Raw genomic sequence first — 12184 nt, 5'->3', positions numbered from 1 at the left:
GTGTCCTTCAACTTGGGTTGGTCTCTTGCTTCCGGAACAATGGGCGGTGGCCTCTTGTGACTTGAGGGGTTCTGAAAGAATGCCTGCTCCAAGAGCTCAAGAACAATCTCTCCTCCTCAGACGAGGCTGTAGCTGCTGCCTAAAATTTTACCACCAACCACCAAGAGTTAGGTCATTGAGCCAAAACATTAATTTCTGTGGAAAATGAAGATAGTCTTAGAAGGCTTAACACACGTGGCTGTGATCTGTCATTTCTCTCTTTCAACTGACATCTAGCAGGAGAAGATGTACTGAACCGTGGGGAGAAGAGCAAGCTGTCCCATCACGAGCCCTGAAGTCCTTGCTTGAAGAAGGTGGGCCTGGGCCGAGCCTGGGGGGAGCCCAAGATGTCAGGGGGAATGGGGTGAGGTCTCCTAGCACCTCAGGGAGGAAGAACAAGCCCAAGGATGGGAGCTTGTGTGAGAGAGACAATGGAGGTGGACTTTGGATCAAAAGCTTTCAGTTTTGAAAGGGACCTTGATGATCATCTGGTCACACACACCCATTTTACATGTGATGGATCTCGGTCTGAGAAAGGTCAGGTGAACTGATGGAGGCACACAAGAGGCCCACAGCAGGTGCAGGCCTCAGACCCTCTCCCTGATTCCTAGTCCAGGAACTGTACCATCTTCCAGGTGTTTTGTTGTTGTTTTTTTAAAGATTTTATTTATTTATTTGACAGAGAGAGCGAGAGAGCACAAGCAGGGGGAGCTTCAGAGGGAGAGGGAGAAGCAGGCTTGACAGAGGGCTCGATCCCAGGACCCTGGGATCGTGACCTGAGCTGAAGGCAGATGCTAAACCGACTGAGCCACCCAGGCACCCCTTCCAGGTGTTTTTTTTATTTTGCTCCCCAGAGGTTTGGAGTTCCATGGAGCGGGGCTGAAGAGTTGAGGGAAAGAGACAAGGTGCTGGGGCTTGGCCAGGGGTGGAACTATGTTTTATGGGGCCTAAGGTTTATATAAGGGGTGGAGGGATGGTTTCTTTAAAAAAAAACAACTACAAAATTAAAAATGCAAACTTAGACACACGGCCTTTGAGGGCCCCTGAAGGCTGAGTACCATTAGCTTCATGGTAGACCTGCCACCGGGGTCCCACCATTGATTCAAACAGGTCAGCTCCTCACATGACACTCCTGCTTTAAGGTCTTTAACAGTTAAAAAAGAGAGAGAAAACTTTGTTAAAAAAAAGTTTGAAAATCACTGCTCTGTACTAGCTGTCAGTTGGCATTACTTAGGACCAGCCAATGTCAACCTCATCACCTGCCAATGTTTAATTGTCAACATTTCTGAGAAATTAATTTTAAGTGAGTCATAGGACATACGCTTGCGCAGGACTTAAGTGCTAGGACTCAGACGCACAGTAACATTTGACTCACAAGATGGAAGTTGAGTGATTTTTTTATCAGGTGCCCCACAATTAGATGTCATAGATTATTTAGATGTTAATGCACAGGGGTTTAACACATTTATTTTAAGATTTTATTTATTTATTTGACAGAGAGCGAGTGAGAGAGCACAAGCAGGGGGAGCGGGAGAGGGAGAAGCAGACTCCCCGCTGAGCAGGGAGCCCGATGCGGGGCTCGATCCCAGGACCGGGATCATGACCCGAGCTGAAGGCAGAGGCTTAACCGACTGAGCCACCCAGGTGCCCCATAATGCACAGGGGTTTAAAAATTACTTTTAAATGGGGGCGCCTGGGTGGCTCAGTTGGTTAAGCAACTGCCTTCGGCTCAGGTCATGATCCTGGAGTCCCTGGATCGAGTCCCTGGATCGAGTCCCGCATCGGGCTCCCTGCTCAGCGGGGAGTCTGCTTCTCCCTCTGACCCTCCCCCCTCTCATGTGCTCTCTCTCTCTCATTCTCTCTGTCTCAAATAAATAAATAAAATCTTAAAAAAAATTACTTTTAAATGAAAAAAAAAAAGAAGAAGAAGATAGCAGGAGGGGAAGAATCGGGGGAAATCGGAGGGGGAGACCAACCCTGAGAGACGATGGACTCTGAAAAACAAACTGAGGGTTCTAGAGGGGAGGGGGTGGGGGGATGGGTTAGCCTGGTGATGGGTATTAAAGAGGGCACGTATTGAATGGAGCACTGGGTGTTATGCACAAACAATGAATCATGGAACACTACATCACAAACTAATGATGTAATGTATGGTGATTAATATAACATAATAAAAAAATTACTTTTAAATGAAGCATACCATAAAAAGCCTTTTTTTTTTTTTTTGGCATGTCTTCTAAATACTTGCATTTGTTTTCATTAGTGGATGGGGGAAGGAAAGTCAGCTAGAATTCTCAATGCATGAGAATGTGAGGAACATCTTGGGAACGTCCTCATCCTCAGGAAGGAGACTTTGGAGGGCGCCTGGGTGGCTCAGTCGGTTAAGCGACTGCCTTCGGCTCAGGTCATGATCCTGGAGTCCCGGGATCGAGTCCCGCATCGGGCTCCCTGCTCAGCGGGGAGTCTGCTTCTCCCTCTGACCCTCTTCCCTCTCATGCTCTCTATCTCTCATTCTCTCTCTCTCAAATAAATAAATAAAATCTTTAAAAAAAGAAAAAGGAAGGAGACTTTGGAGCAACAGGCTTTAGTACTACCAAGTCCTTAATGATCTGGAGGATAAAGTTGTCCTGAGGGTAGCATGGGTTTTATCAGTTAGCTCTAGCCATTGTCCTTATGGATAGTCCTTGGGTTCTAAAATTGCTGTTGTTAGGAGTTAGTTGGACAGTTAGGTAGTCAGGGCCAGGGTCCCCAACAAGAAAATACGGAGTCAGGACAGCTAAAATAACACAGCACTAACATCCTGTTCCGCAGCTTAGACAGGACCGCACTGACATTCCGCTTTGCAGCCTTTGTAGAAATGACTTCTGCAAAAGGCCTTGAAATACGGCAATTAACCACAAAGTATTTGTCAATATATGGGCAAGGGGGAGTTAAGACATAAGCCCCCAGATGTAGAGAGAATCTTAGGCAAACTCTGCACTGAGCATGGAGCCCAACACAGGGCTTGATCCCAGGACCCCAAGATCATAACCTGAGCTGAAACAAAGAATCGGATGCTTAACTGACTGAACCACCCAGGTGCCCCTCAACCCTTTCTTAATACCCAACTTTAATTTGTAAAAATAAAAAGGGGGCGAGGAATATGTGTTAACTGACCTCATTATGGTAAACATTTCATAATGTATATGTGTATCAAATCATCACATTGTACACCTGACATGTACACAATGTTACAAGTCAATTATATTTCCAAAAGGCTGGGGGTGGGGTGGGGAAAGAAAAGCTATGAGAGAGGATGGGCTCCAATAGATATTAAATAAAACTGGAAAGGCTTCCTAATCAACACAGTCTGGGGCTGGTGCGCAGAAGGAAACAGAACAGTGGAAGAGAAACAGATGCAACTGTCTGATTAGTATATGATAAAAGTGTCATCTCATCACTGAGGCAAATATTGGCTTTTAATAAATGATGCTGGAATGTGTGGTTAGCCATCTGAGAAAATAAAATTTGAGGAATACTTTATATCATACACAAGACAAATTCCAAATACATCAGGGATCTAAATGTAAAAGGAAAGGAAGGGAGGGGAAGGAAGGAAGGAAGGAAGGAAGGAAGGAAGGAAGGAAGGAAGGAAGGAAGGAAGGAAATGTGAAGTAGCAGGAAGTCTCAGGAGGATGGTGAAGGGAAGTCCTGCGGGACAGCAATCTATTCACACAGGAACAGGGGACAGAAGGCTCCAGCAGAGGGTGTCCCAAGGAGGAAGAATGTAAACTGATAAGTGATGTGTTTGACTATCCTGAGAGGAACATGATTTAAATATAAATGGCAATCTAATTATGATGGGAGAGAGGGTGAGTGTGTGGGCATATGGCTGTGCTGGGAATAGAATGCATGGCAGTTAATTCTTCCTCCCCCAGAGCAGAGGTCCTTAGATGATGTCTAAGGCAGAAAAATACCGGAAATGGCAATATAAACATGTTATTGGTATTATGAAAGTAAATGCCAGAACAAACAAAAAGTTCTCTGGAGAACATCATTTGAGCATGAGAAATGGTGGGGCATTATCGTCTTTCATTAGAAACTTTGTAGTACTACTTGAGTTTTTAAACCGTAGGTATTGGGGCGCCTGGGTGGCTCAGTTGTTAGGCATCTGCCTTCAGCTCAGGTCATGATCCAGGGGTTCTGGGATTGAGCCCTGCATCGGGCTCCTTGGTCAGCAGGGAGCCTGCTTCTCCCTCTGCCTCTGCTGCTCCCCCTGCTTGTGTGCTCTCTCTCTGGCTGACAAATAAATAATAAAATCTTTAAAAAAAAAATAAAAAAAATAAATAAACCGTAGGTATTTATTACTTTGACCAAACTAAGTTAAATTTAAAAATTATACAGGGACATAGTAAAAAAAAAAAAAGAATTTCAACTGTACAAAGACATTTGTGAAAAATTAGTCTCCTCCATAGAGATGAGTACTGTTAAAAATTTCTGGTGCCTCCTTCCATGTTATCTATCACACAAATACATAACACACATGTATATTATTTACATGTCACACAAATGGAGACGACCTGTAAACATCACATATATTTTATTTGTACACACATACTCTTCTGTACTTTGCATTGTCACATAACAATATATCTTGGAGATGTTCCAAAAAGCAGCAGTAGATCCCCTAATTTTTAAAAAAGGCTGATTTTTATCCCGCTTTATGGATGTAACCTCTATTAATGGACACTGAGGCCACCCTCTGGTCTTTTGCAGTGAAAAATGTGCAGCAACAAATATTTGTGTATACTTGTGTAAATGCTCAAATATATCTCTAGGATAAATTCCTAGACATGGATTCTTGCAGCACAAGGCATGCATGTTTTGATATGTGCTTCTGTGTTTCCTTCCAAGGAAGTTATACAATACACACTCACCAACTGCCTATAAATGCCCATTTCCTCATAAACACTGTCAATGCAGTGCAAGCCCAGACTTTTTTTTTCTTTGCCAGTGTGATCAGTGAAAAATTGTTCCTTACTGTTTTGTTTTTGCACTTAATTGGGAGGGACAACCATTCGTGCTGGCTGGCAGTTTAGGAAAATTAAAAAGGCAGTCCTCATACACAGCCTAGGCTGCTATAACTTTATGGAAGAATTTGAATACCATTCTTTGTATTGCTCCAGTGATGGCAACAAAGGCTTAATCATGTCCTAGTTCTAATGAAACACAAACTTTTCTTGTGCTGGAGACACATCGTTTCTAGAAACAAGTCAAGGAAGACAAATCACAACCCACTAAATAATAAGAACCAGAGAAAAATAAGATGTTTAGAAGCCTTTAAAAGACTGGTGGGTCATAGTTGGTCAGATATTTCTGGAAGCCAGTCTGGTAAATACATAAATATTTAACAATAGCAATGATTAAATAAATCATCAGCAGAAGAAAATACAAATATTGAGAACAATGACTATGCAGACCATTCTACAAGAATTAATAGGCACTTGGATGCCAGAGCAATGTTCTATGCCAAGAGAGACCAAGAAGAACAGGACTCAGGCTCGGGTCTCAAAGGGCTATGTGGGGAATGATTACAGGTAAACAGTTAAAATGCAGTGGGATTAAGGTTTCCTTATGCCATGGGAACTACTGTCTGGGGGCGTCTGGGGCAAGGCTTACCCAGAGGAAGTTACTTTGGCTGGAGACTAGGCAGATGAATTAGGAGAACAGAGGAAACATCAAGGGCTATTTTTTTCTTTAAAGGTTTATTTATTTGAGAGAGAGAGAGAGAGAAGGGGAGAGTACGGGCATGACCAGGAGTGGGGAGAAGCAGAGGCAGGGAGAGAAACAGACTCCCCACTGAAGCAGGAAGCCTGATGTGGGGCTCGATCCTAGGATCCCCAAGATCATGACCCAAGCCAACAGCAGGCACTTAACCAACTGAGCCACCCAGGCACCCCCTTCAAGTGCTATTTAGAATTCAGTGAACTGCAAGCAGCTTGGAATAGTGGGAGCTTAGTTTGTGAGGGATGAGGGATGAAGTTGGAAAAGTGAACTGTTTTCATGACACAGTGGTAAATGATGAAAACAGAACAGAAGGTAATACATACAAACTTCCTAAGATCACATGAAAACATGGCTACATATCCTAACAACGGTCACCAGGTATTTTGGAAAATTGTTGATTAATTATATGAATTAAGTTTAACTGGTGTTATCAGCTCAGTTCAATGTAATGTTCATGACATTTTCATATAGATAGGTAATTAAAATCTCCTTGTAAAAAATAACTAGACTAGTTCTATAATATTTACATACTCATGAATATGAAAGAAAGAGAGGTGAACTATAATAATGTGCTGAGAAATATTACCTCCCCTGATATCTCTTGCATGTTAAGCATGGGTAGTAACAAAATAATTGAGACACACTTAGTTACCTGATGTTTAAGGTTTCTTTTGCAGTCCAATTTTCTATTTAAAATGGCAGTCGGGGGGGGGGGCGGCCTGGGTGGCTCAGTCGGTTAAGTGTCTGCCTTCAGCTCAGGTCATGATCCCAGGGTCCTGGGATCGAGCCCCGCATCGGGCTCCCTCCTCAGCGGACAGCCTGCTTCTCCCTCTCCCCCTGCCTGCCGTTCCCCCTGCTTGTACACTCTCTATCTGTCAAATTAAAAAAACAAAACAAAACAAAAACCTTAAATAGAATGGCAGTTAGAGGGGGATGGGGGGATGGGGTAACAGGGTGATGGGCATTAAGGAGGGCACGTGATCTGATGAGCACTGGGTGTTATACACAACTAATGAATCATTGAACACTACATCAAAAACTAATGATGTCCTATATGTTGGCTAAATGAATTTAAATAAAAACAAAATAAAATGGTGGTCAGAAAAAAAGAAGTCAGTAAGTAGTAAAGGAGGTAGAATTCCAGCATATTAAATCAGAAGGAATTTGGAAAATTATTTGTGCAGAGACAACAGATTGTATCATCTATATCTGTTGTTTAAAATGCCATTTAAAAGAAAGTGGGGCAGACTATTTGAAGCTTATTGCAAAGACAGACTCACCCAAGAGGTACCTTCTTATCATGTTTAGAATTCTGGAGCTGTCCTAGAAAATGGCTGGGAAGAATTTGCCTTCCAACTGAGTTAATCTTGACTGCCAAGCACAGGTTACAATAGTACCTAGTATGGCTTGAATACCTTTCTGCTGGCAATAAATGCTTTAGTTTAAGTGACCACTGAGCTTAGTGAAGAAGTGAATACAGGCAGTATCCCCTCCCTTTAAATATCTTTCATTCTTTAGCTCATATCTTGTAGGAAAGAATTCTAGGAAATGAATTTTCAGTAAAATGAGCTAGTTCTCTTGGCAACCTCCCCAGCCTTCCTACCCACATCATGGAAATGCACAAGAGTGTTGCCAAGAAAAGGAAAAAAGGAAAAAGAGAGAAGGAGGAAAAAAAAAAAAAAAAACAACAGAAAGAAACAGGAAATCGCAAACTGGCAAAATCTGAAAAGCATTGTTAGCCTTATTTAGAAATGACTGTTTCCCAAGCATGGAATTCTTTTCCCCTTGCAAGGGAAAGGTGTTGGTTATGGAACTGCAGTGGCTTCTACATAAAACCGGAATGCTTATTCAATCCCATCAGAGTATGCTGAGAAAGAAGCGCAGAGGCTGGTGGGATCAGGGATGCTCCCAGGACAAAGAAGTGACTCATGTAAGATACATTTCAAAATCAATCCTTGTCACGTTCATGAAACACTTTCAGGGATTGACCTGACAAGGCACCCGGAAATTTGGCATGGTTCTCTTAGAGAGGACAAAAGTCAGGACTTCGAGGTGAGCTACTTCCTTTCTCAGCAAGGGCAGCTGACATGCTCTGAGAGTTACCTTCTCAATGACTGGGAAGGCAACGCGGGAGGGAAACTCAGTAGGACAGGGTTTGAACATGCTTTGTCTGGTGGGTTCTAGGTGAGATGAGTTTTCGAGGAATTTCTCTCCCCTAGGATGAAACTCCACCTTCTTGCAAGTCTTTTCCAAATCCAACTCTTTATGAAGCATACCTTGACCATTTATTTAAAACTGCAACTCTTTCTCCCACTCCTAATCTCTTAACCCTGCTCTATTTTTATCACTTATTTTTTAATGTACAAATCTTAAGTGTACAGGGCAGTGAACTCTTACATATCTATACACTCATATAACCATCAACCAGGTCAAGATAATAAAACTTATATAGCACCCTAGAAGTCTCCCTCAGTGGCCCCCTCCCAGCCAGTCCTGTTCTATTTTTTTTCAAAGTGTTTGTCTCTTTTTAAGATACAATTTGCCGGGGAGCCTAGGTGGCTCAGATGATTAAGCGTCTGCCCTCAGCTCAGGTCATGATCCCAGGGTCCTGTGATCGAGCCCCATGTTGGGCTCCCAGCTCAGCAGGGAGTCAGTCTGCTTCTCCCTCTGCCTCTGCCTCTCTCTTCTGCTCATGCTCTCTCTGTCTCTCAAGTGAATAAATAAAATCTTAAAAAAAAAAAAAAGATACAATTTGCCTGATTGGTTCACTGACCTATCCAAGCAACTAGAACAGTCAGTGCCTACAATATGCTATTGTTAAATGAATGAATCTTTAAAACAATACCCATCATGCCCCTTTATCCCCACCTCTCCCCACTCTCCACTCCATGTGGTCTGTAGGAGAAACAAACTAGCTTGAAATCTTCATTGTCTACACAGGGGTGTTAAACACAGCCACAGCAATGTTACTGATCAGATCTGAGTGTAGGCGTGAATTGGATGTGTTAGTGTCGTGTCTCTTCTAAGCAATGCTTTCTTGGACAGGTTGAGCACTTGCTGGAGGATCTGCAAGAAAGAAGGGATCCTTCCTTTAGTCTAGAGTCATCTCTTGATTCTTAGCTGCCCTGGCCTTTCTCCTTGTAGGGCAGAGCCCTCCTCAGTGGCCTCCCTCCCTTCTAACTCCTGTTCCTACGAACGCCAGCACCTGGCTTGGGGAACTTGGCTCATCTTCATGCTTCTGTCTGCCAGTCAGTTGCAGATTCTGGCCCCTCTGCACCCTGCCATTTTTCCTGATGCTATCCCTGAAAGTTTCTCCACCTTCCAATGGCAACTGCTTCGGGCCCTCATTATGTTGCTTTACTAGCTTCTTAAATGGTACCCTCATCTTCAGTCTTACCTTCTTTCAAACTAGTCCCGTTACTTTCTCTAAAACACAACCTGGATCGTGTCACAGCTGTGATCATAAACTTTCAATGGTTTCCAAGTGCTGTCAAAAGGAAGCCCAGACTGCTTAACCTGCCCCCCAAGGCTTCTAGGCCCCAGTTCCCTCTCCAGCCTTATGGATGACCACTGTGCTGTCAGCCAACTGTCTTCCCCATTGTTGCTCACTGGTCCCTGTGCTTTCTGGCTTCTGCACCTTTGCTCTGCTGTTGGGTTCAGAAAATGGAAGGAACCATTTGAGATCATCCAATCCAGTATCATTTTATAGATGAGGAAACTGAGGCCCAGAGAGATTAAATGACTGACCAGCCCACTTGCTCAAAAGTCAAGCATGACAGGGTGCCTGGCTGGCTCAGTGGGTGGAGTGTGACTCTTGATCTTGGGGTCATGAGTTCAAACGTCACGTTGGGTGTAGAGATTACTTAAAAAAAAAAAAAATCAAGTGTGTCTAATGAAAAAGAAACTCAGGGCAGTTTAGGTTTAACAATATCGGTTGAATCTTTCATGTGCCTGGAGATCAAATAGTGGGCTATTCTTTGAATATCCTCTCCACCCAACTCTGATCCCTAAAAGTGTGGATCTCTGAGCCCCATCTTAAGCATGGCCTCCTCAGAGAAGTCTTCCTTAAGCCCCCAAGTGGGCATCTGAACTCTCAGGCCAATGACCTGAACCGCTCTGATCTGCAGGTAACTAGATATTTATCTAGGAATATTATCTTCCCTACTACATTTTAAGCAAACCCTTTGACTCATCTTTGACTTTCCTCCATTCTCTTTAGAAACTCTTCCATTGTGGGTGAGCAATAAAATTCCGCTGAACGGAGTTTCCAGTGTAAAGAGTGTGCTGTATATACTGTCGAGGAGGCACGATTCACAAGCCCAGACACCAGCCCAGCGACCACGCACGCGTGTCCCAAATTTCCAGGTACTGCGTGCCGTTTCACGTGTGGCACCTTGGCCGCTTTGACCCCAACCCCCTAGAGGCGAGGGAGTGTGGTCTCAGCAAAAAGCCTGCTTGCTGCCACGACGGAGTAAGTTTCTTCAGGTCTTTCGGCGTAGTCCCTTTCCCCGCCCTCCGCGCGGTGAACCGCGATGCGCGTTCGGTGGCCGGTCCCGGAACGTGACTGGGCCCCGAGAATGTACGGCTCCCCTTACCGAGGGAGGTCAGGTCCCAGGCTAGCCGCGGCGCAGCCAGCTTTCCCGGCTGGCGCGGTCACCGACGCCGGGTGACGGCCAGGCCGGCCGGAAAGTGACGCGGGCTGGCGAGCGCGGCCCCCGGGGGAGGCGGGAGCGCCCGAGGAGCCGACAGCGACCGCCGCTGCCGGGTCGCGGGCCGGGCGAGGCCGGGGACGCGCTCAGGGGCCGGCCGGGGTGCCCACCTGCCGCCAGGGCGCACGGAGGGCGCGGGGCTGGACCTGGGCCTGGTGTGCCCGCCCAGGGGCTCCCGGTCCAGCCCCTTTCCGCCCCCGGGAGGGACAAAGGGAGGGCAGACGGCCGGGCCCGCCCCCAGCCCCAGCCCCAGCCCCAGCCGCGGCCGCCGGAGAGAGACTGGAGGCACCACCCCGGAGCGGAGAAACCAGTTTGGCCGGTCCGGGGGTGCGGAGGGAAAAGGGTGGCCGCCGAGGACCGGCGCACGGACGCGGGGCGGGGGAAGGCGGGGAGCCATTGGCGAGAGGCGAGAGCGAGAGGAGCCGCCGCCAACTGGACACGCTTCTCGGGGCCCCGGGCCAGCCCCCGTGCGCCATGAAGCGCTAGCGCGGCCGCCGGGGCTGAGGCCAGGCGGTGGCGGCGGCGGCCAGGTGCGCAGCGAGCGCGCGGAAGGGCGAGCACCCGGCGGATGTCCCAGCCGGGGCCAGAGAGCGCCAGGTAAGGAGGGGCGCGGCGCGGGGCCCCCAACCTTCCCCACCCGGTCGATCCCGCGGTGTCCCACAGGTCCTCTGGCCGCCCCGGAGCGGGCGGACTTCTGGGATCCGGGATGCGGTGGCAGCAGCTGTCTGCGCCCTCCAGCTCCCGAGCCCACAGCGGTGGGATTTAGGTGGGGGCTAGGAAACCTCGCGGCCTCGGGGATGGGGAGGCACAGCTGGCCGGGCAGGCAGCGCTGTGGAGACGTCCAGGTTTCACCTGCCGGGAGGAGAGGGAACTCGCAGGTGGCGTTTGGGTTGTTTGGGTTTGCCACGCACATGTCTGGGGTTAAGCTTTGAGGGGCGAGCTTTGCAGGCCCTTGGGGGCCAGTGCCGCTGGTTTCCCTGCAGTGGTCTGCCGCCCGTCTACAAGTGTCCCGTGGCTAAGTTCTGCTGGGGCCCCCTTTGGGAGCCGATGCCACCGCGTCTGAAAAAGACCTTAGGACCTAATGGACCTGGCGCACCTGCGGGGAGGGATGGAGGGCGCCTGCTGCAGGACCAGGTACCATCCTGACGTCTTCCGTGAGCTTTAACGCAGGTCGGGAGGTGATGGGGGAAGAGGGACACTTTTCCCGGTGATGCTAGGGTCGTCTCCGCCAGCTCCCGTGGCACTGCCACAGGCCATCTCTTTCCCTCCCCAGTATGATGCCCGGCGCTGTCATTTCGCCGCTTTGCGTGCGGAGCGGCAACTTGTCGGGACGGGGGTTGCAGAGAATGGCGAGTGTTTTAACCCACCACTTGCCCACACATCCCCAAGGGAAAGAAAAGCCTTCAGCTGCCGGCCCAACTTCTCCGAGGGGGTGTGCGTGCCTGGTCCTGGAACGCGGACTCGCCACAGCTGTAGGGGGAGGACGAGAGTGCGGGGGGGGGGGATGCGGAACGGGGAGGGGGGTTGGCACGCACCAGTCGGGCCCCGGGGCCGCATTTCCGCCCCGCGAGTGCCCCCCAACCCCACCTGACCCCTCCGGCCTGCCCGCGGTGCCCCCAGGCCGACCCCAAGTCCTGAGCTCCCTTCCCGGAAACTGCACGCCCGGTTGG

The 12184-nt window shown here is 47.9% G+C and overlaps 1 protein-coding gene across 1 annotated transcript in view; it reads left to right on the top strand.

The window, feature by feature from the left end:
- The first annotated feature begins 10771 nt into the window (after positions 1 to 10771).
- ATP8B1 (ATPase phospholipid transporting 8B1) overlaps positions 10772 to 12184 on the top strand; it is a 120209-nt gene continuing 118796 nt past the window's right edge. Inside the window, exon 1 of the mRNA XM_027576119.1 lies at positions 10772 to 11111. Coding sequence (XP_027431920.1) covers positions 11083 to 11111 — 29 coding nt within the window. The 5' untranslated portion in view covers positions 10772 to 11082. The remainder of the gene's footprint in view (positions 11112 to 12184) is intronic.

This window comes from Zalophus californianus, chromosome 14 (genome assembly GCF_009762305.2).
Source record: "Zalophus californianus isolate mZalCal1 chromosome 14, mZalCal1.pri.v2, whole genome shotgun sequence".
In the NCBI taxonomy this organism is placed as follows: domain Eukaryota; kingdom Metazoa; phylum Chordata; class Mammalia; order Carnivora; family Otariidae; genus Zalophus; species Zalophus californianus.
Note: the sequence above shows the minus strand (reverse complement) of the source record. Positions and strands in the feature narration are given on the sequence as shown.